This window comes from Pagrus major, chromosome 21 (genome assembly GCF_040436345.1).
Source record: "Pagrus major chromosome 21, Pma_NU_1.0".
NCBI lineage: Eukaryota > Metazoa > Chordata > Actinopteri > Spariformes > Sparidae > Pagrus > Pagrus major.
Genome location: NC_133235.1, coordinates 29,647,389 through 29,672,266, shown reverse-complemented (window position 1 = coordinate 29,672,266; position 24,878 = coordinate 29,647,389). Strand labels below are relative to the sequence as shown.

At 42.1% G+C, this 24,878-nt stretch overlaps 1 protein-coding gene across 1 annotated transcript in view; it reads left to right on the top strand.

Annotated features, from left to right (window-relative positions):
* LOC141016250 (disco-interacting protein 2 homolog C-like) overlaps window positions 1–24,878 on the top strand; it is a 189,237-nt gene that overhangs the window by 81,580 nt on the left and 82,779 nt on the right. The window contains exon 2 of the mRNA XM_073490508.1: window positions 23,480–23,551. Within this exon, the coding sequence (XP_073346609.1) occupies window positions 23,480–23,551 (72 nt within the window). The remainder of the gene's footprint in view (window positions 1–23,479; window positions 23,552–24,878) is intronic.

Sequence of the window (24,878 nt, the reverse complement as noted above, 5' to 3'; positions counted from 1 at the left end):
AACTCATTACCACCCAAATCTATGTTTGTTGTTAGGCGGTGACCTCTGTAAAAGAGGAAGTGATGTTTCTTTTCGTGCCTTTCTTGGAATCATGTACAACTCGTACTGTCTGCGTCATTATTTTGAACATGATACCCCACAAACTTCTTGTTTTTGTAGTGGATGAAGCGTAGCAGAGTCAGATCCTGACATCTCAGGTAGTAAACCTGTTCTTTTAGAGCAGGGCTGCCCAAAGCCAGATGAAGAAATGTATAATGCGAATCGCTTTTTATGCTGTTTGAGTTTTTGTGAGGTAAGGGTACCAGTTCTTCACAATACAACACGACAGGTGTTTGCTTTTGGTTGTTGTCCCGTCATTAGGTTTAAGTTTTGCAGGAACACTTCAGTTGTAATGGTATTGATGCTCTGGATCGATGCATTTTTTCAGCATTGTACGTGGTTGTCAAACTACTTGATACCTTGATGCAGCTATTACAGTGTCAGTTTTCTGTGCAAGAGCTTGAGTGACTCAGGTCTCACGCGTTTTTTTCACACGAAACATCGTCTTTGTGGTATTCTCATGACGTCAGTTCTGTCAAAACTCTTCTCATCTCGTACTTTTCTTTACTTTTTGCCTTCTGAATGACATTTGCTAACCTGAATACTGACTGCTTTGTGCGCTCTACAGTTTGAGAATCACTGTGTCAGCATAACATGTGTTATTGGAGGCACATAGAAAAATGTTGTTTGTGTGAAAACCTAAAAAAAAACCCTTGTCCTTATGTTTCTTTCTCTTGTCACCCACCTTCTACATCTCTCTCTTTTCTGTGTCCGTCTTTATTAGCAACATTATTAGTTTTGTTTAGCTTTCATCACATAAACACACCTGAAATGAGGCTTTTGTTGGAGGTTGGATTCCAGCTGCCACTTTCTGAAACAGCAGCTGGTTCTGGGAGAGGAGGAGGAGGAGGAGGAGGTGGAGAAGAGGATGGGGAAATGGGGAGAGATGGAGGGAGGAGAGGAAGACGACACACTCCCCTCCACCTCCTCTTCTCATTTCCCTTCACCACAACAAATCCCCAAATCAGTTTTTTTAAAAACTGAGACGAATGAGAAGGATGTGGACAGGAGGAGGAGGAGGTGGAGGTGTCGGTCATTTATGGATCTTAATGGGCTCATCTAAATGTAAATGAGCAATGAGGTGGAGACAGTGTGTCCGTCTGTCTGTCTGTCTGTCTGTCTGTCTGTCTGTCTGTCTGCTGCTGGGAAAGCAAAAATATTTAGAAAAGAGGCAAATTGTGTTTTTGAGTTCATTCCAGTTCACTTTAAAGTACAGAGACCGAGTAACGGTAATTTAACATCAGTAACTCACGATAGCATCAGTTTGGAGAGAGATCAGTGAAATTACAGGAGGCAAATATACCATGAAGGTGAAAACTTTCAGTCGAAATATTTGAGATTTTGAGCCCTGCGCCAGATTTGGTAAGGCAGTAATGCAGTTTAGCTCCCAGACATTAGTCAAGTAATGCAGTTCAGCGCCAATCTATTAGTCAAGTAATGCAGTTCAGCTCCAATCTATTAGTCAAGTAATGCAGTTTAGCTCCAATCTATTAGTAAAGTAATGCAGTTTAGCTCCCAGACATGAGTAAAGTAATGCAGTTCAGCTCCAATCTATTAGTAAAATAATGCAGTTCAGCTCCAATCTATTAGTCAAGTAATGCAGTTTAGCTCTCAGCCATTGATAATTAACTGGAATTACCACAGTTTCTTCAGGGTTTTGGAGCTGTTGGTTGGACAAAAAAATGTAATTAAAAGACTTCACCTCAGACTTTGGAAAATGCAGAACTTTTTTCATTATTTTCCGGAAATTTTATGCACAAAAACAATCAGTTAATTGAGAAAATAATCATCATATGCATGAAAATAATTGTTGAAGCTCTAAGTCTATCCTCAGTCGATACTCTGCAGAAACCGACGAGTGTTAAACACCTCGGAGTTTGATGAGAGTCTGCAGTCACCAGCTGCTCTGTTAGCAGGTCAAACAGGGATTTGGTTTGTTGATATCCACAAACCGCTGCAGATACAACCACCCATGGTCTCTCAATGTGTGTGTCTGTGGGCCGAGGGATTAGCCATATTAGCCATGTTAGATACACACATGTGGCCGGCACAGATGCTGTGGAAACTCAATCTGTACAGTTGGAACGATTGGGGTCACCAGAGGTGGTTAAGCACCAGCTGTGTGTGTGTGTGTGTGTGTGTGTGTGTGAAACCCGCTGGTATAACTAAGGCACAGCAAAGGCTTCTGGGCTCCCAGTATCGTGGCCAGGATCAAGTCTCAGGAGTTCAGGGTTGCAGGACGACGTCCAAGCTTCGGCCGCTGTTTTATTGGCAAAATTACAGGGAACAGAAGAGACACGGAGCTTTATTTTCTGCCTCTTTAAATGCCGTAGCTCCTCAAACATTCAAACTATTTGAAGTTTTTCTCATAATTTGTTCCAGATGAGTTGCTGGTTTTATTACACGTGTATAAATAGAGAGAGAGCGAGTAAAGCCATGGCAACAAGGTAGAGAGAGATCAGTTATCATCTCCGTCAGGAAAGATTGAAGACCAAATGACTCATGATGAATAATTAGAAGTCTGTTTTGCTTGTGAAAACAAAATGTAACCAGCATCACAATACAGAAACCTTGGACTTAGATAAATCTCCCTAACGTGATTTAGATTTGTAATGAAAGACCTCAATTTTCAGTCCAGTTTCAGACTTATGACCTATTATATTATAACCGATTTGGTCGTTTAACTCTATAAATGTCATATCAATCGTCAAATTAAGTTTAGTATGATGAGTCTTATTTGTGCCATTTTACCATCCGGCTGTATTTGTTCAGTAGTGCAGGGTTTCCAGTCAATCTGCTTGTGAAGACGAGTTTAATCCTGGTGTGTAATTTACTCCCAGGAAGTTTCTTTATATTATAATGATTATATTAAATCAGGATAGCACAAATAGAGTTCGTCCTTATTCTCAGTGTACTGATTAAACAACACGTTGTCATACCTAAACCACTGAAAAGGTTGATTTGAGTCAAAATAACTATGTCACTTATGTACTTCAGACTAAGTGACTGACGTCCTCCTTTGCTGCTATAATAATTACTACGGCCACTAGAGGTTGCTGCCTCACAAAAAAAAAAATAATAAAATATATAGGTCTTAAAAAGCTGCTTTCACAGTCGATCTATGTGGTTGTTTTTCTGATGAAGACACCCTACAAAATAAAAGGAGGAAATGACTGAACTAAAAACTCAAGAAAAGAAGCCAAACTTCCTTAATGTTGTTTACACACAAGGACCACAAGGACTTTGACTTTATAACACAGTCAGAAATTGGCAAAATTATATTTTAAATCTGATCGAATAAAAAGTTAAGAGTCAAAGTTTTTCTACTTTTTCAGTTTTGAGACTTTAAAATACTCATGACACTTCAGAAATGTTAAGGATTGATACTTATCTAATATTTATCAGCTTTCTTGCTCATGGGTGATTTAATAGACAGTTTTATGCCAGTTGAATCAACCCTGCAACCTTCCCTCAACAAGTTCTCAATATTTAATCTCCTTCACCATCAGCTCACCCTGCTGGCCAACTTTCAAACGTCACTCTGAGTAAACCAGAGCTGCTGTTTCACACCCAGTTCCTGTGGTCGCATCAGGCTGTTTTAGTTGTAACGCCCAAAGATTTCACATTTCTGCTGCCACACAGCTGTAAATCTGTGTATTTTTATTTCATGGCCTCAGTATTAAGTGGAATATACTGTCGGTTGAGTTGAAAAGGAGAAATGTGTGGGAGTGGAGGTATATGTCGCTGCTTTCTCAGTGTCATTGTGATTTCTGTTTATGGAAGATGACTTTTTGAAATAAATTCTTCCACCCAGACTGCTTCTCCTTCAGCCGTAAAATGATGGAGAGCTCTGCCACCACCCTCACTCATTACACTGCGGTGAGGAGTGGAAAAGAAAACTCTTTAAAACCAAAGTTCACATGTCTCTTCTCCAGAAGGCTCTCAAGTCTTTGGAAGGTCAGTGTGACGTCCCGGCCGCCCAATTATACAACACAGACGGATCCAAAACTGACAGGAAAAGACGTCTAATGTGTCCTTCAGTTGTGTTTTATTAATCATCTGCCTGCTCTGATCTCCTCTCACACTCTTGAGTCTGACACAAGGCTTTCTTCTTCCGCGGTGGTCTGTCATATTAATGGTTGCAGCCATGTTTGATTTGGGCTGAAGCCTGTAGTGTGAACAGCGGTGCATCAAGGTTAAGGGAGTTTCTGTGTTCGGGCGCTCGTCCACATGTCGCACTGTGTTGGAGTCCATTAGTGACAGTTGCGTGGCGGCTATAGAAAAAGAGGCAGGGAGAGGGAGATGAGACGGACGGGGAAGAAAAAAGGAGGAGATGGTCAAAAACAGTAGGACAAAGGGAGGAAGAGAGATGGAAAAGAGGATTCTGGACTATCTGCTGCAGAGTCGACCTCAGGAGTGAAACAAAGCATTTAGAGAGAGAGAGAGAGAGAGCTCCTGAGAGACTGAAGCAGAAACTGAGTCGCAGTTTTAAAGGCCCGCACTCCTCTCAGATTAAAACCACATTGTTTTAGCAGCACACGCTGGTATTTCCTCTCGGTCGGGCTGCTGGCTGGGTGGAGCACCGGGGGGAACGCGACCGCCTTGCCAAGCAGCACTGCAGCTGACTCTCGGCAGCACATGGAATTACCTCTGCTGCTCGCTCTCGGCGTGCCAGGCAAGAGAGGGCCGGCAGATTTCAGAGAGAAAGTCATCACTGGTCGTTAGGTCCTGGAGGGCTGAAGGGAGCACTGGTCGACTTTCTCGACGCCATCTGTCGCCTGGAATAAAATGTCAGTAAAGTTTTTGGCAACTTCAGGTTCGTGAGGACTGCTGAGGAGCAGGAGAGTCACAGTTTGTGGACCTGCTTTTGGATAAAATGCCTCAGTAGCATCAGAGCGGCAAATGGTTTATGGCTGCAGACTTTTTAAAACTAGTCAGGCCAAGAAAGAAGTGATTTGGTGATTTGCAGGTCGAAAGATGTCTGGTATCTACCCTAAAGCTCGATTAGCTCGAAGGTGCAAGATGTAATATTTTGCCACTAGTTGAATTCATACCGCATATCACCAGTGCAACTGCTAACTGCTGTAGTAAAATATAATTTTTGTTTTTTTTTAAGCTCATGGTCAAGAACTTGTGGATTGTGGCACCATTGATTGTGGATTGCTTGGGTAGATCTGTTGGATTATTTGTAGATGTTAAGCATTACTGGAGAAGTAAAAGAAAGATGTCGAGGGATTAAAACTCCACAAAATAACTGTAGATCAAGTTTGAACGAAGGACAGTGAGGTGATGTTGTCTGCAGACCGTCCAATCAAGTAACACCAATGTCCATTTCCTGAATTTTGTCGGGACAGTCGTGCCCAAAACTCAACCTTAAATTTCATCTTTGATTTGCGGCTATTTTCCACTTCAAAACATAATAAATTAAGCGTAAAGGAACAGCATGATGGCTCAAAAAGACGGGTCACAGTTCACATTAATACCCAGAATGCCATTTGGCAGTGAGCAGCATGAACCTGTGATATCTGATTTCCGAAATGCTTCAATTTCAGTGAGCAGCAAGAAGAAGCCAGTCATATCTGAGATCTGGGTGTGAAATGCTAATGCTGTGTGATGGTTTTACACAGCCACTGGATTATGTACTCATCTGTATGTTGTGTATCATCTGCTGGGATTAAACTCACTGTAGTCAAGCCAGCAGAAGAGTTAGCAGGCAAGTGATGTTTTCAACCAGAGTAATTACAGTTGAAAACAAAACGGCGATTTAATCGTAGAAAAACTGGCAGCGATCGTCTCACAGGCTCAGTTTTCTAACCATTAACACAACCCTGGTTTAACCTGAACTTATCGAAGCTTTATTTATACAGTGGAAGCTAACTGGGCACACATGTTCTTTCACAGCGACGCCCTGCTTCACAGCTCACATTTTACACAACATTCGTCTGCTGGAGGCCGCTGGGCTTCTTTACTGGAGCAAATGGACTTCTGTTTATTGTAAGAAGACACCGTGAAGGGACGGTAGCTGCTGAGAGACTCAATAGTCTCTTTCCACACTTTCCAAGCTTACTGACCAGTTCTACATATTTGAACTTAGCACCCGATTGGCATGTGTTGCATCAGAAATAGCTGCCGTTCTTCTCAGACTCATAACTCTGTCAAATCTGGAATAAGTGGGAGCAGTTTACCAACAAAGTTATTCCAATTATAAGTGGAATAAAAATGAACTCTGTATAACCTTAGATCTTCCCTCATAATCAACTTAAAATAATGAGTATTGAGGTTACAATGCAAATAGGAACTGCTAGTAGCTAATGCAGCGTGACTCATGGTGTTGATTTTACAAAATATAAAAAATATGACGGCAGCTCAGAAATGAGAAAAACAAAAACAAAAGTCTAGAACTATCTCTAGAACACTTCATTGTCTTCATGGGTCCAACTGTTTGTTGTTTGGCTGGTTGGTCTTTTGGTTGTTTGGTTGATTGGTTGGTTTATCTGTTGGTTGGTTGGCTGGTTGGCTGGTTAGTCTGTTGGTTGCTTGGTTGTTTGGTTGGTTGGTTGTTTGGTTGGTTGGTTGGTTGGTTGCTTGGTTGTTTGGTTGGTTGGTTGATTGGTTGGTTGGTTGGTTGGTTGGTTGGTTGGTTGGCTGGTTAGTCTGTTGGTTGGTTGGTTGATAGGTTGGTTGGTTGCTTGGTTGTTTGGTTGGTTGGTTGATAGGTTGGTTGGTTGGTTGGTTGGTTGGTTGGCTGGTTAGTTTGTCAGCAGGATTACACAAAAAGGATGGGTCCAAGCCAGAATAGACCTCATTGAATTTTGCTCTGGATCTGGATAAAGGGGTGGATCCAGGATGTTTTTCTCATTTTCTTTAACGTAGCGTTTATTTTTTTTACATTTTCATTAATTTCTCAGGAAATACGACATACTTAGGTGGCTGGTATCTATAAGTGAGTACAAAAGGGGACTGTTGGGCCTTGTAGATGTACAATGCATGTGTGATAACAAGCTGTATGAAAATCAAGCGAGACGCACAATAGTTCAACAGGCTAATTCTTAATTCTTTTGCCTCTGTTACCTCTGGGACAAAACCTAAACTCCAGCATCTTTTATACACACTGAGAGAGAATACACCTCTCTGTGCTGTGTTGTACATTTCCTGGCTAACACAGCTGCTCAGCCGCTCTGTTCCCCCCTGAGATCACAGTCAGCTACACTGAGAGCCAAAGTCTGGGTCAACACTTCCTCCTCCTCTTCCTCCGTTTCTCCAGATTGCAGCTGGCGGATGTAATTGAATTAAGGAGGAAACCTTTGGCTGTGGAAACAGTAGAGAGATGAATGTGATCCATACAGGTACCTGTTGGTGTTATTAATTGGTCTTTGATTTAGTAGCAACTCTTAGGGACTGTAAAATCTTATTTTTTTTCTTCTTCTCTGTAATGGTCGTGGTTCATGCTGGGAAAGGATTAGCTGAACATTCATGTTGTTGTTGTTTAGCCAGTCATGGAGTACAGATATCTACAACTGGGAGCATCTGTCTGTCAGCCAACTCAACACTCAACATGTCTGCCAAAGAAATCAGGAGTTCAAGTGTTTTGCTTCCAAAGAGTCCAAAGAGTCCACATTTTTCAGCCTTTTACCTCGAGGCCAAACTCTCAGGCACTGAAGGGGAAAGAAAAAAAAGCCCTGCCAACGCTGATGTCACACCCAAACACATCAATTCCTGTCAAATTGATTTAAAGTCAGGTTTATTTTTGGGCCCTGCAAACGCGTTTCTTTTTTCTCGGTATCATCGACTCACCAAGAGTTGACTTCAAGGGTGACTTCTAACAGGTCTGTGAGGTCATGTTGTTCCCTGTTTGGTACCCTGGGTTTGGTCTTCTTCTGCTGTCAATGTAGGAAGGAACTTCTGATTATATGTCAGGGATTTCAAGATGTCAGTTTTTAAAATTTCTTTTCCAGGATATTGCTGCTGTAGTATCCGTGAAGTTGAGTTGGCTTTTAACCATTTTTACACCAAAATTAGCTCGTAGACGCAGAGAAACAAAAAGAAGAATAAAAGAATAGGGGTTCACAAAATTCTTCAAAGATAAGAGGACTTAGGAGAGTCCAACACTTGGGACTAAGACTGTTTGACAGTATTTCTCAGGTAAAATTAGTATTTTTATCCGTAATTTTCAGCCTTATATAAATTATAAATTAAAGCCACCTTAAGCCGTCCTAACTCCCTTCACCATGTCATCTGATAATAATCTAATTATTTTTAATAAAGGGAAATTAATATATTTTGCCCTGTCGTTACCACTTGTGTCCACAGTGGTCGCTGTTCAGCAATGAAAAAAATAAATTACTCAAGGTGCACTTACCCGCTCTTTTCAGAGCTTTCAGCAGCATCGTGTGGTCTTTGTTAGTGGTTAAGATTTGCCCAGTTGTAATACAGACAGCTTAGTTGTTGTCATTAGATGATTTTGGCTGAGAGCTATGATTACCAAATCCCAAATCCAGGACACTAAACCAAGACTGAGTCAACTCAAGACTCCAAAATAAATCATCTGCTCACCCAACTTTCTGCCAAATTTCGCTGGAAAAATCTGAGATATTCTCCAGGCAGAGAGCCAAACAAGCCAAGGCAGAAAGATAACCTTTATGTTGAGGAGGAAAATAAGAAAACACGACCGAAAAAGAGTTTTGGCACACGAACATCTGGTCAGATTTCTTGGCAGATATCACCGTTACGTAAAGCAAATTCAACTCAACCTTTTATCTCCTTCAGTAGAAAATTGCCCTGACTTGTGAGGCGGCATCATATTCCTCTAAATGACCCAGACGAGCGCCTGTGGGCTTCGTTCACACTCGGTGCATTTTGGGAAGTGTGCGTCTATTTAAAGTCTGTGTGGTCGCTGCTCCTGTGGGTTCCCTCTAAGTAGCTTTTAGCAGGGTTTGATAAGGCTTCCACACACACACACACACACACACACACACACACACACTCTGTTAAACCCAATAGTCTTACAGGGCATTAAACCCCCATTTTCATTTTCTCTAAAGCAGCTTTTGTTTGAAGGCGTGTGAAATGCACCGGGCTCCCCTGATAACACGCCACTTTGTAGGTTATCGACTGGCAGAGGTCCGAGCTGAAGTGATCTCTATCGGATCTTTACTGCGACGGGGGCGCATACTTTCTCACATGCCAGCTCGTATTGGGTTATGTCTTTAATCTTTTTTTCGCCTAAAGAGCTTTCAAGTGGGTTTTTTTCCTCAGTGCAGATGGCCGAGGATGGATTTGGGGATTATTTGTCATCGTTTAGACTAAAGGAAAGGGGAAAGGACAGCAGGCAGGTTGGAGGGAGAAAAGAGATCAGCTTTTATCTGGACAAGCCCTGATTTTACCTTTACTGCCAACTTTTTCCTGCCAATATCTGGCCTGCTGAAGCAAACGTATGAGAAACTGGATCCCTGCCAGCCTCTGGGTTAGAGAAAGTTGGCTGACCGATAAAGAATCGCAGTGAACAAACAAAAGCAGTTCAAAACTCTAAATTTAACAATATTACAGCGTGTTACAAAGCAGTTATCACTAGTTTATGAATGTGGACACAACACTTGCACGTTTACATGTGTAACTACCGCTGAAGTCATATTTATGATAACAAACAGTTGGACTGCACTAAAAGATAAATATATTAAAGCTTGTGTACTGTGTGTTAAGCACAACAGCCTCTCAGTGTATTTACTTCTGGAGGAGGTGGGACGATGTGGGCACTACAGTGGTAAAAAAACACAGCTAGTACCAGAGTATCGATACTGCACTGTTTCAGATAGTCAGCATCGATATTTAACACTATTCCCAAATATCGGATGCTGTGTAGAAGGTGCTGGATTTATTTGCTGCAGCATGACTCTGCATTTTTCTGTCTGTAAAAGCTGGGCTGATCGCAGGTGTCAGTGCGTTCGTTACCTTGAGATTTCTGTTTGCACTTTGCATTTCATTGCAGTTCAGAGCGTCGAAACGTTAAATATTCAAGAAGTCAGGCCTTTGTATTTGTTAGAGCACCTCACACTTGTAGCTCTGACAAGAAGGACTTACTGCAGGGGCTGTATATGAATGTTAATAAATGTCATAACCAAATTCGTGAGCGATCCATCATAACTTCTGCTAAATTTTTCTTCCTTCTGTTCCTCCCTCTAAGTCTCTCAGTAGACCTAAGAGCACCATGTACATACGGCTCATTAGGAGCTGACAGAGTGTGACTCCATGATGGGTTAAATAGAGGGTGAACTGGGGGTCTTTCTCCCTCTCGGCACCGTCCCATGTTGATTTGAGTCCTGGACTAAAATGACTTGAGATTTAAACGGTTGCATGAAGTGTTGGCCCCAGTTCATCACTTTTTTTATCATCAGTATCTTCCTTTTGTTTTTCTTATCTTACCTGTCGTCTTGCACCAGCTCCTGTGACAGTAATACTTGATCAAAGGGTGGCGGTGGTTACTCAGGATCGCTGTGGTTTTGAATTTATTGTGGGTGTGTTTTAAGACAATACAACACAGCAGAGCGTCGACGCTACAATCAAAGAGCAGCTGATTATTGTCATCATCTAAAAATACTTTACATTTCTGCTTCTTCTCCTCAGAGACTAAACCAGAAACTACAATTTTTAGATCCCTAATGAGGCATTTACGGTATAGTACTCACTTGACCTACAGTTTTCCAAGGTTGGAGGTCAGTGAAGAGTTAGCGTGTCGTTGTGCTGTTTTGGTATCTGCAGACAGACAGTCACGAGGGGGGCCGTTGTAAAAGAGAGTGAGTTTGTTTGTGTGATTTATGTGTTTGTCAGAGGTTCAACCGTCACCGTGTCAGCCCTCAAGGTAAATATCATCTGACTGACTGACAAGAATACCTGTAGCACAGGTGCAAATGTGTGTGTGTGTGTGTGTGTGTGTGTGTGTGTGTGTGTGTGTGTGTGTGTGTGTGTGTGTTGGCTCAGTGGGACCGCAGCAGTATTGAGTATCAAAGGTTATCTTGTTCTATTTTAGGAATCTCTTCTGTAGGCAAATTTCTGCTGGCGGCAAGATCCGGACTGTCTCACACACACACACACACACACACACACACACACACACACACACACACACACACACACACACACACACACACACACACACACACACACACACACACACACACACACACACGATGATATAAACCTCCAAAATCTATTGTGCATGAAGAATACTGACTTGAGAGTAAAATAATACTTACAAACTATAAATGGAGACTTGATTACAGTCGGTCTGCGGTGTGTCTTCTTCTTCTATTTTGGGAGCAAATCTCTGCTCAGATTATCTTGCTGAGCAAAACATGCAAGTATCATAAACTTGTGTTTGACACAGAGATTATTTTCAGTCAAAACGATCCCATAGACTTTGTGTCGAGGGAACCAGGGCGATGCTAACGTCCGGGTTAGCCTACAAAAATACGTCATCGCTACACCACTCTATGGGATTGGGCCATAGTGTCAGAGTTTCGTTAAATCTGTGTATTTCGCCAACCTGATCCAAAATTGAACTGGCTAGTGAACTCCATACCTGTCTGTGGTTGCACCAGTTGTTACGGGTTTCAAGACACTAACGATGAGGAGACGGGATACGAACAGTGACTTTGTGACACCATGAAAATGTGACGTTACTCCCATCGTCGACTGTGAGAAAAACCTGCTCTGGCTACAAAAGGTTCTGCAGTAACTGCAGATTTTCTGATGTGTTTTCGTTGAATAGTCTCACTGATCAAACAGCTGCAAAAACATTCTTTTATCAGCCTCTGATGTACTTTTAAGTTGATTTTATTGATTCTCCACGATGAACCGATTATATTACAGCAGCGTGATGATGTTATAAAATATCCATTGAAATTCCTGTGATCAACCAGAGTCATTAAAACATCCTTTCATGTAACTCCCCGCCTGTGAGAAGCCTCATCAAAGAGCAGCAGAAATGTGCTTTTTAATTCTACTGTAACAAACACATGACACTCAGCCCGGGTGATCTGCTGGGAACAACTGACCCTGTGACCCAAAGAGACGGTCCACTCAGAATCACAAGACGAACCAGCGAGACGCGGGACTTTCCTCGGACATGTAGGTCAGGTCGTTGAAGCTCAGCGTTGTGAGAAAACGTCCTCCCGGGACCAAAAGAGACGACCGAACCTCAGCCCCTGTTTTTACTTCAAACTGCAGGAAATGAAATCACTCTGAAGATTTGTTTGACTGCAGGATGATGTTTTCTTGTTATATTATGGTTGTAATCCAGTCACATTGTTAGTTGACAGAGTGTCAGATCCATGTGTGTGTGTGTGTGTGTGTGTGATACCTGGGTAATTAGATGTGATGGTCTCAGGTTTTCTATTTTCAATCGTGGGAAAATTCTGTCATGTTTGACCATCAGGAAATAATCGTCATTAGCTCAACAGGGATCCCCCCGGGGTGGAGAGGAATTTAAAGAGGCATGCAAGAAGTATTTGAGTGTGTTGTGAGAAGGCTGTGGTCACTGATCTACAAGAGCTGTTAAAGTGAGAAGTTTTTGATCCTGGTGACATTTTGGTGCTCGGTGTTGTTGACTGCGGTGTCTGCTCTGCACTTCACAGACATCAGCTGCCAAGCAGATGTGTTGGGTTTTCTTTTGATGAAGTTTCTGTTGGTGGGGCTCATTTCTCAAGTTCTTCTTCTTCTGTTTAATGCAACAAACCGGGAACTTAAGAGTCACGTGAAAGATCGAGGTGTTCAAAACATTACACGTAAAAATTAAATGGATGTAGACTGAAATGCATTTTTGCAGAGGCTGCAGAAGACATAAAGAATGAACACAATGTTTTGCAGCCAGTTGTAGTCGTAATTGTAGTTTATTTCATGTCTGTTGTTTGTTAAAGGGTAACTGCATCGATATTACGAGGGCTGCAGCTATCATTTATTTTAGTAATCGAGTTTTCTAACGATTTATCGTGTAATCGGACAGGAAATACTTTTGCTGATGAGTTGCTGCTCGTTCTTTTTTACAATAATTCAAGATTCAAGTCTTTATTGTCATGGTGCAAAACAACGAAAAGGCAAAGCATCTCCCTGAGCTGCGTCGTGCAGAATATAGATGAAAGTAGCAATAAAAAAACTTGATTAAAATAGTTAACAAAGATGAAATCGATGTTTTTTTATTTTCTGTATCTGTGACCCAGTCTGTGGAGAGTCACTGTGAGTCTGTACATGAGGTCATGAGGTTCAGCTGCTGACTGTTGAAAAGTTAATTTGCAGTCAAATGAAATGCAAACATCTCTGCGCCACACAGTCTGTAAAACTCATCTTTAGTCGTCTCAGTCGGTTGAAGTTGAAAAACAGCTTCAAATGAGGCAAATCTGAACGTAAACAAAGTGGAAAAGTCTCATGTTTGCAGGAGCTGTGTCCTCCTTCGCTGTCTGTAGAGTGATTATTGTTTGTCTCTCCAGATAATCATATAGTGACAAAGTTTTCATATCGTGTCATTATTAAGCTAATAACTACACAGTCTGTCACAGAGGAGGTCTCGACTGCCTGAGAAGACACGTTTATAGAGCAGTCTCAGTAAATATGAATGAAAATAAACACTCAGATAATCACCACGATATTAATTTCATCCAAGTTGCCCCCCTTTTGTTGGCAGTTATCACCATAGTAACCGCTAAGATGGGTGTTCCCGGAGGGGTGTGTGTGTGTGTGTGTGTGTGTGTGTGTGTGTGTGTGTGTCCTCTCTGTCACCTCCCTGTGAAGTCGGCCGACAAACAAACCGATTTGTTTGTTTTGCTGATGTCGACCTGCAGCAGGTTTGGGCAGGCAGGTCGGACCGTACCAACTGAGGGGAGACAAGGGGGACGTGTTGTTTATATTCACACACACACACACACACACACACACACACACACACACACACACACACACACACACACTGAACAGGGTGAAAAGTAGTTCCTCCCTACTCTGAAAAAGGCAAATAAATGGTGCAGTAATTGCCGGCCAATCCGCTGCTGCAAAGTGTGTGTGTGTGTGTGTGCCTGTGGGTGGGTGTGTGTGTCTAAGTGTGTGTCTCCACAACAAAGGCAGCATCAGTAGCTAAATGTCAGCAGACACCTTCAGCCTTTTGTCTGCGCAGAGGAGGTTGACCCGCTCCTCTTCCAAACTAATAAGCTGCTTGTCTTTTTGTGTGTGTGTTAATTGAGAGAGTGTGTGTGTATGTGTGGGTGTGTGTGGTTGCATGTGAGTGTGTGTGAGAGCTGCCAATGGGGGGATAAGCAACCAGTGTTTTCACACACTGAGCTGTGGGGAGGACCACAGACGAGGACGGAGCGGGGCATGAAGCCGGAGGCTGCTGTGTGGTTTATTCCTGCTGCCTGTTAGCATTATGCTCGGTGAGTAGAAGGACGCTGCTGTCTTTCCAGGTCTGTCTGTGTGTGTGTGTGTGTGCGTGTGTGTGTGTGTGTGTGATTTCTGGATCTAATGAGCATGATTGGAGAAATGTTTCATTGTTCTTTGGCTTCACCTTGTTTGTGTTTTTCATTGATGGAACCGAAGGACCGGAGTGTGACTTTTGAGTTTCCTTAAATTCCACAACTTTTAAATGAAGTTTGGTGCGACACGTGAAAGTTAGCATTTAGTTTGGCAGCTAGATGTTCCAGCAGCACTGCAGAATTCACTGGTACCATGACACACTATCAGTACTATCACTGGCAGTAGTGGCAGGAGCAGTGAGACGTTGTGTGTGCTACCTGCAGCTTGTCTTTCTCTGTGTGAACACTGTTACATGATGATGTCGATGATGTGATGAGTCGTGTTGTGCTTGAGACGAATTCTGCTGATCCTGTTTTCTGTGGCCATTATATCCAAGTAAAGTGGGTTACATGATACACTTTGCACTTAATGTGATTTCCAGCTGCTTCAGTAGAAACAAAGAGTGTATTGTATGTACTGTATAACAAAATAAAGGCCCACATGGAGGTGAGGAACAGGTGCTCCCCTCAGAGACTCCATTATATTCTATATTTGAACACCACGATGAGCTTTACAGCCACTCCACATCCATTTCTCTAACATCTTTTTGTTGTCAGTGAACCGGTGATCTGGCACGGAGTTTGTTCATTCATTCATCTCATGTCAGAGATTGTGTGATGATTAGTTTCGGACTTGAATACAGCGTTAACGCCAATGTTCAAGTAGAATTTATGGCTCTGTTACATCCTGCTAGGTATTTAGTAATGCAGAGAAAACAAATGACCATGAATGCATGATTTAAGCCCAAATTTGATAGATATGTTGTTATTTTGTCACAGTATTTTAATCCTCACAGATTCAACTCTGTCATCATACAACCTTCAAGATGACACTCAAGTCTTAAACACGAGTCTTTCCCATCACGACCACGTGACCTGCAGCTTCATGCCGTGTCACACCTATGAGTTAGCTGCATGCTAACCAAACATAAACTGGAGAGATGATGGATTGTAAACGGTTGATGAAACAGATGTGTAAACAGCTGTTTTAGAGCCTTTTTTTTGACTTTGCTGAAAGATATGATTTGATATGAAAAGCACATGTTGTGTTCAACCTGCAGACTCAAAAACACAAACCTGTCATGGAGTTGTACTTCGCTGACATACATTCACTGTTGTAAGTAAACTTTGGGAGCTTTGGAGACTTGAAGTTAAAGACGTGTGGCTCGACTTGAGTTGACACGTGATGACTTGAATGACTCGCCTGTGTTCATTTTTTCTTTATGTCTGTTGCTTCTGTTCTTTATTGGAGGCATCTGTTAAAGAAGGTGTTAGACACTGCAGATATAAACTTGAGTTGAAGCAGCAGTAATAACAGTGTAGCTGCATTGTTAGTGTCATTAGTATCAGCAGTAGTCGCATCAGTGATGGCGGTAAAAGCCGTATCAGTCAGTGGTGGAAGATACATTAATGTAGTTCAGTACTGAGGTACATGTTACTGTGTTACTTTGTATTTTCACTCCATTATTTCAGAGGCAAACATCACTACATTAACTTTACAACACTAATCTGGTGCAGACACATTAACGCATCGATAATCCAATAATGTAATTAAAGTCCAGATGGATTTTCGGGGCTGATAAAGATATCGAAGGGTGAAGAAATCCTTTATTGATACATCGGCCGATATAGACACATTTTTATTTTACTGTTTAACAATAAACTTTATTGTCTAAAATGAAATCAGTGTAGTGAAACCATAAACTTCACTGAGAATTACAGGACTGTAAATCACCTCAAACATCTTTTTCTGCCCTATAATCGCCGTATATCAGACAGCAGATACGCCAATAACAATATATTTGTAATAGGCCAGCAGTCGGGCTGTAAATGTCATATTTATTATTCAGAAATTTAAAGAATGGTATCAGTGATAATAGCAACAGCAGTAGCATTAATAGTAGTAGTAGGATACATACAAAAAGTAGTAGAGCAGCTGTAGTTGTGGTAATACTACAGCATGAGTAACAGGTACAGCAGTTGTAGTATTGTTGATGCTTGAAGTTCAGTATCTTTCAGAGTATCAGTGAAATAACAGTTTAATGCTGTGAATTATCTCCTGACACGTCTCAGTCTGATGAACTCGACTCAATCAGTCTGCACTTTAATGAACTGACTCCACTAATGAAGTCGCACGTTTCACACAAATTCATTTCCTCGCTCGTCTCATGTGGTTGAACACAAACTGTGATGGGGAGTTTCCATCCAGTCCTTCTTACTGTGTGTGTGTGTGTGTGTGTGTGTGTGTGTGATGGTTTAACTGGAGCTGAAGCCGCCACTGTTAGCTCTGTTTTTCCAGAGGGTGCGAGCAGACGGCCGTAAATCATTCAAACTGCGTCCTGAAATCCAACTTACATACGTTTATAATTGGTATGAGTCGTGAAGAAAAAACAGTTACATGCTCCTCTCTCAAATTTTTATGACAACCGGAGGAGGAAATGTGTTATTTTAACACTTTTGACAAGTCGTACGCTGCTTTTCGAGCCATTTAGCGCTCAGATGGGAGTTGGTGTTAGCGTTAGCATTTGTGGTTTTCTTTTCCCTTTTTTCCTGTTTGCTTCAACAGTTGGAAACGTTTAATAGGACAAGGAAGACTGCTTCACATCAAGGAGGACAAAAAGAGGCCAGAAAGCTCTCGTAGTTCTGCTGTTCGGGGAAAATGTCGTAACTCCAAATGTCAAGAGAGGAACATTTTTCAGCTTGACGAGCGTCCATTTTTGACTTTTTTCTGACCGTTTTCTCTGGGAACATGAAACCGTGACAAACACCACCAGTAGACCTGTGTTTTCACCTGAGCGCGGTGAAATTTAAAACCATGTAATGCAAAGTTTGAATGTATGGTGACAAACAGGCTTGATGTGCCTGTATGTGAGCTCCTTCCTACCTGTGTGGAGGTGAGTTTCAGTCCTGACTCAGCATGTTGTTACTGCAAACACCTGCTGCCTCACACAGTCGCTCCAGTGTGTGTGTGTGTGTGCGTGTGTGTGTGTCGTTGCCCTCATACCCGGGGGAGTCCTTGGGCGTTTCCTCTCGGCTCAGCTTTGTGTAAATGTGTATTTGTATGTGTGTTTATGGATGCAAAGCTCTGTGTGTCTGACTTCCTCTCTCCATTCTCTCAGTTAGCAGATGATGTCACTGATCAGAGCCTGTACTTTTGCTAATGATAGCATTTAATGGAAAACCGTAGAACCCCAGATTAAATGAAAATGATTTCAGTGAGTTTTTAACAACCACTTAAAGATGTTTTATTTCGGTAAATTTCACCTAAAGGTCAAAAGTTTTGGCGATTCAGTAACTGAAGCTCAATCGGCATAAACGTAGAGACAAACCATTAAACTGTTGAAGCTCCTGTTAGTACGATAGTTGAGTTTTTGTGTCTCATTTCCAACTCGTTGAATGCTGATGCTTTCAGCTTTTCATTTTGCTAAAATTAAAATATTTTCTTTTGTTCTCTGGACTTTACACTTTTAAACTGGCTGTACTTTTGGTCAAGGGCTTTACTTTAGTTTGGCGTATGCATCCGTTTTCACATGTGGCCATGAACTATATCATTAAGTTCATGTTAATAATGTTTTTGTTGTTGGGTGGATTTTGTTGACATTCATGTTATTTTGGGGAAGCATCTCTAAGTTTTCCTTTAGTGCCATCATCAGGTCAAAAAATGTCCCAACAACTTGGTTTATGACTTAATACCTGCAAAAGCTGATGTCACTCCCGTCAGCCTCAGTGTGTGATGTACAAATTAGCTGACATGAGCAGCACGTCACAATACTTCATCCTTTTCCTTTTAGTTCATGCATCTGCCCTGTAGAAGTGCATACTGTTGCACACAGACTGCATATAATTGGGACATACTACTGTCGTCTGTCAGGTGTCTCTCGGCAGCTCAGCGGATGTGACGTTTCTTCCGCCCTGCAGAGGATTGTGGGTCAGAAAAGCCAGAAAGAGCAATGCTAACCTTTGAGCTGCTATGTATCGGGACATAATCTTCTTCTGGCAGATGATAGTACAAGTATTGGAGCTCAGCCTTGAGCTTTGATTGCATTTTTATTTGCCTTACATGCACAGCGCTGTTGTTGTTATTCTGTCTTTAGTTTTCCTTCTATAATCTCATATCCCTGCATCTGTTATAGAGACATATACAGACCAACAGGCAGGCAGGCAGGCAGGCAGGCAGACAGACAGACAGGCAGACAGACAGACAGACAGACAGACAGACAGACAGACAGAGTCACATGACTAAAATCTTCTCTCTCTTCTTTGTCACCATCGTTTCTCTTTCTGCTGCAGTTTCTTCTCCACTGCTCTGTTTTTTTTTCATGTCATTGTCCTCTCTCTCTCTGTCCCTCTCTCTCTCTCTCTCTCTCTCTCTCTCGCTCTCTCTCTGTGTCTCTCTATCTCTGCTGTTGCAGTGTGGAAACAATAAAATCAACTCTGTTTCCTTTTTAGGTGCTGGACAGATGCAAACACTCCTCTCTCTCTCTCTCTCTACTTCTTTTTTTATCAATGTCACTCTTTCCCCTGCTCTGTCTTTCTTTCTCTCGCTTTATCGGACTCACACTTGTCTTCATATTTCTCTCTCTCTCTCCCTCTCTCTCTCTCCCTCTCTCTCCCCCCCCCTCTCTCTCTCTCTCTCTCTCCCTCTCTCTCTCTCCCTCTCTCTCTCTCTCTCTCTTACTGTATATGGTCATGGAGGCTCAGCCCTGCTGTTTCAGTACAAACTGCCTCTCTGAGTCTCTCTGTCTCTGTGGGAGGTGATTGTAGCAGAGCACAGTTGCACTCTGAGGCTGCATATTTGTGCATTTTGTGGCCAAAAGTATATGGACAACCTGAACTTTTTAAAAAAATTATTATTCAAAAACCATGGGAATTAATCTGCTGCCAGTACAGCCTCAGCTCTTTTCCAGTTTCAGTCTGGCTGCAGGGATTTGCTCCCATTCAGCCACAAGAGCATCAGTGAGGTTCAGCACTGATGAGATCTGGCTCACAGTTCATCCCAGAGGTGTTGGACGGGGTTGAGGGTCAAATTCTTCCACACCAAACTGGGAAAAAACATTTCTTTTATAGCTGGCTTTGTCCTTGAGGACAAACAAACTGTTGACACGAAACGGAAGCACAATAAATTGTCTGAAATATCATTGTATGCTCTTGTTTAATATTTGATTCGACAGGAATTGAGGCCCCTGACATGCTGCACTAGATGAAACGATGAAGGAGCGCGTGGTGTTAGAAATCTGTCTGATTGGTCGTTCAGCTCAGTCAATCACTGCCCGAGAATAGAAACTGTTGCTGTGGTATCAATGATTTCACTCCATTTCATGTGGTTGCTCCTTATTTTTTTTCCTCTGCCTCTTCACTGGTGATGTCGACAACTTTTTTATCAGACATCGATCTCGATCTGAAGTGGTTATATGAGCAGGAGTGGTGTCGTCTTCTGGTTTCCCTTTTGAAGGACCATTACAGCCCATTGTCCTGTATCCTTTGCGGTGTGTTCAAGTGCCGAGCGACGTGAGGAGAGACCAAAAGTAGGAGCGTCTACATACTTATGGCCATATAACGAAATTGATATTTCCTGAACTGTAAAATCTAACATAAAAACTGAGTTCAGTGTCGGTTGCTCACATCCTTTCTCAGCGTGACGGTCGAGTTATTACATAATCTGGAAGTCATGACATCATCAGTTGCTATAGTGACTTCAGCAGCACCCGCAGACGCAGTGTGAGATTTATCTGTGTGTGTGTGGCCACAGTGTTTGTTTGAGGTCGAGGGGTTAAGAGCAGACGAGCTTGACGCCGATGCAGGGAGTCACAGAGGGCTGCAGGCTGCAGTGTGTGTACTATATGTGTGATTGTCAATAATTCATAGGAAGGTTAGAGCGAGTTCAGGCCGCTGCATCAGAACTATATGATGAACTTTACTCTGAGATGAAGGCAGGACTGTAGCTGCAGATGAATCAGTCTGAACTCTGCAGGGTCATTCATTTGCTTTTACGCATTCATAATAATTTAGATTTGATTTTACTGCTGCCTCTTATCTTATATTCTGTTACTGTTGTCTGTCGGAGTGATTGATTGTGTTCAGCTCAGGACAGTTTGTCTGAAATGTTTTCCTCTTGTAGCTCATGTTTCCAACAGTATTTTAAATTATACGTTTTTATCTCCCGTCTGGGTCAGACTGTCCAAAACCTTAACTTGGGGAGTTTGAAGCCTGAAGACTCGTCTTAGTCTTTTGCTAAAGACACAGCAGTGTGTGTGTGTGTGTGTGTGTGTGTGTGTGTGATCTGAACTGAAGAAGCCTCTTGGATGAGAGGAAACACATCCAGTCGCCTTCGACAGTCGAACTCAGAATTACCGTGACCTGGATGGCTGAGAGCCTTCATTAACAAACACTGGCTCATTTCGGTTATTCGTCGCCACCGTTGGAGACGCTGAGACGAGGGGTGTTCAGTTGGTTTCAGTCTGCAACCTCACAGCTAGAAGCCACTAAATCCTGCAAACTGCACACTTTGATCAAAGCTATAAGGCTGTCAGATCACAAACTTTCACCACAAATAATGTGTGTTGTCGCTTTATGTAGAGGACCTGTTGTCAGTAACAAGAACATCACAGCGCCGAGAATAAAGGTAGAATTCAGAAAAGTAAAATCTTGCCTGTCTCACTGACTGACTGTTTGACTGAAAGACTGACTGACTGCCTGTCTCACTGCCTGACTGTTTGACTGACAGACTGACTGACTGCCTGTCTCGCTGTCTGATTGGACAGAGATTACTAACAGAGAGCTGTTACAGTATCCAACAGACGAGCTCGCTGACTGACACGTTCATTTTCACTTTGACTCGCTGATAAAATCCCAATTAAGTCAAGAAGATGGCTGCTAGCTGTGTGTGTGTGTGTGTGTGTGTGTGTGTGAATGTCACTTTAAAAAGTTAAAGACAAGGTCAGACCTGCCTTGTGTCTCCCTCAGTGTCTCTATTTCTCTTTCAAACTGACTCATTTTGCCAGTTTCTTTCTCTCTCTGCAGGGAACTTAGCTCCCCTACCAGAGATGCTAATTATTGCCATGTGCTTTGCCTTCACGCTACCAGAAACGCACACACACACACACACACACACACACACACACACACACACACACACACACACACACACACACACACAGAGCGCTGCCATCGTCACCAGTGACGTCCGTGCCCACAGTGGGTTTCTTGATCCGAGCCAGTTAGTCACATGTATGTGTGTTTAAGAAGGATTTGTCAAGTCAGCCGCACGGACAGCTTTCTCCGTGTTCGACAAATCCGCTGCAGATTTAGCGTCACTCAGGTCTGTTTCACTGCGTGAGTCAGGCGACGCTCTACACTCTGATTTCCTCTGCATTTTTAAATTCTTCTAACTTAGTCATCCTCCAGTCACAGATATACTGCCACAGCTCATCCGTCGTGGTCTGCAGAAAACTTATTTAGGCTTCAGTGGGAGACTGTCTGAGGAAAGAACAATGTTTATCACTTTTGAGAGTGTTTAAATCCGTCATTAAACAATATCCAGACACTGTGACGCAGTTATAATCCATGATGATACACAAAACAACAAGAAAAAAAACCACAGTTAGCCAAAAGAATAAGCAAAACATTCAGATTCAGACAAATAGCATCCCATATGATGGACACGTATCAGGTTGTGTCGTCATATCACCCTCGTTTATCTTCTTTTCTTCCTCTTACACTTGTTGACTCTTCCTCCTTTTGTTGTCTTTTCCTCACCATCTTCCTCCTCTTTTCTTTCTGTCCATCTCACTTTCCTCCTCAGTTTACCTCCTGACTGTCTCAGCATCTCCCTCTAATACACCCATGTTTATAGTGTCTCTACTTTCACCCACCTGCCATTACCAGCCTGAGAGACACGTTACAAACTACATTACCCACGTAACCCCTCTCCCACCTCTCTCTCCTCTGCCTTGCTTTCACACTCAACGGTCCTGGTTTTGATTTGCCATCAAAGAATGTCTCCTGAACTCCAGTTCCCATGATGCTCCTCTCTACTCTCCTCTTAAGATGTTGCCTTATTTCACTCATAAAGTATTTGTCAGTGACATCTCGTTGTGTATTTTTTGCTTCGGTGAACGCTCGGTGGGGTTAAATGAATTCAGACTCTGTCCATCGAACACGAGCACCCAGCTGATATTTATTTACTCTTCAGTGATTTTTCCAAAAACTTTTCTCTGTGAATGTGATAAACTCCTCCCGCCTGGTAAAACACAACAGCAACAGTTGTTATAAAAGATCTATTGGATTCAGATGTGCTTTGTGCTGCGAGCAAATCTGCTGATTACACTGTAGGGAGGCTCACTGAGATCAAGTCAGCAGGTTCTGAGGTGGCTCGTTGTACCATGAAAGGTGAATTTAGTGCATCTGCAGTACTTTGAGTTTCAAATTTATGCACATGCACCCACACTGCAGCATCTGCTCCTGGTTGAGTGGAGAAAATGACTAAGCATAATACGATAAGTCAAACAGTGTTCTCTCTGACTGCTTTGTGGTTTGTTTTTTTTGATGGCTTCGCTTGCAGCTTTTTGTGGTGCTGCCTGATTGTTTCTCTGTTGTTTGTTTCGCTTAATTCAGCTGGGAGCTGTTTCATCTGCAGATAACAAACACAAACTTTTAGATAAACTTTGCACAAAAGTTCTGTGGGGGTTGAAAAACGACAACATGCATTAATGATGAAGGACACGCTTTAGTCTAAACTGTGACTTTGCAGGCTTTAGTATTAAATAAATAAAGGTATAAAGAAGAATACAGAAAGTTAATGTCTCTTCTCTCTCTCTTTTCTCTGGCAGGTGACATCACACAGAAGGGCTATGAGAAGAAGCGATCCAAGCTGATCGGAGCCTTCTTCCCGCAAGCACCAGGTAAAACTGACTTTTCATTCAGCGCTTTGAATAAATATGATGCAATGCGTTGTGTTATCAGAGCAGCTTTTATAAATATTAAGCATTAAAAGTAAAAATAAGAAGAAATTTCCTTAAAAATCTGCCAAGGCAACAGAAAATGTGACAAAGTTGCTAATAAACAACATATAAACTAGACTGACACTCAGTAGAGAGTATACCTCCTCCAAGGCCCAACAGTCCCCTTTGATGCAATCAAGCCGAAAGCAATATCAATCATCATTTAAGCTTAAGATATCAGCCACATAAATATGGCTTATTTTCCCAACAAGATCCTTTAATTATTCCCTGTGTGTGGTTTGTCCAAGTGGTGTTGCCGTACCTCAGCAGAAGCTGTTGCTCACCTGCTGCTGGTACAGTTAATGTCAAATACTGTCTCGCTATGTCATTACTTTCAAATGTATTAAAAAGTGGAAAGCTATAATGTAATATAAGTGGTACGAAGGCTTCATCGCTGTTGGTTGTGAGAGTTCAAAGTGTTATAAAAATGATAATTTTATGAAGGGTTGTCATCCTGCGGTGTTATGCTAAATTCCTGTCAGAAGCTAGTTAGCATACATTCTGTGCATTAGCTAGTGAATAAGTAAAAAGCCCATCTGGACTCCAGGGCGACAGCTTTGCACTACACAGCATAATTACTGTCATAACATTCGAGATGGGATGAACAGGAGGGTGTGACGACCTTTTTGACGTACAGCTTCTCAGCGAACCTGTCAACAATCGGACTGTGAAACAAGTTAATCTGGGATGTTAAAATCTGAGTTTTGAGCAGGAATAACACCTGAATTGATCTGAAGGCACATTTGATTCAATCCTTATTCATATTTAATACATTAGAATAAAATGCAAAGATGTTGTAGCTCTGCGTGAACGATTGCAGACGAACGAGCCAAAAAGCGATCTTTCATAGAAACTGATACCTTGTGTGCTCACTCTCTCCGTCTACTTTGTGTTCGTGTGAAGGATGTTTAACCAGTGAACGGGACACGGTGAAAAGACACTTTGTACACTTTGCTAAAAGGCCAAAACAAAGAACATTTAGTAGATTTATGTGTTTGTTTCACACAGAGAGAATAGTTTTTATGAAGCAGGGACTTACTTGTCTTCACTGCAGGCTGTTGCCCATTTATTTATTTAGATGTTTTCGTCTGATAGATTCCCAATATGCACTGTCAGGGTTTTATTTTCCTCCATCTAGCGTATGTGTTGATTCTGATCTCTGCACATTTAATAAATCATCACCAGTCGGGTTTGTTTTTGTAATAAACCGCAGATGGATGTTGTTGAG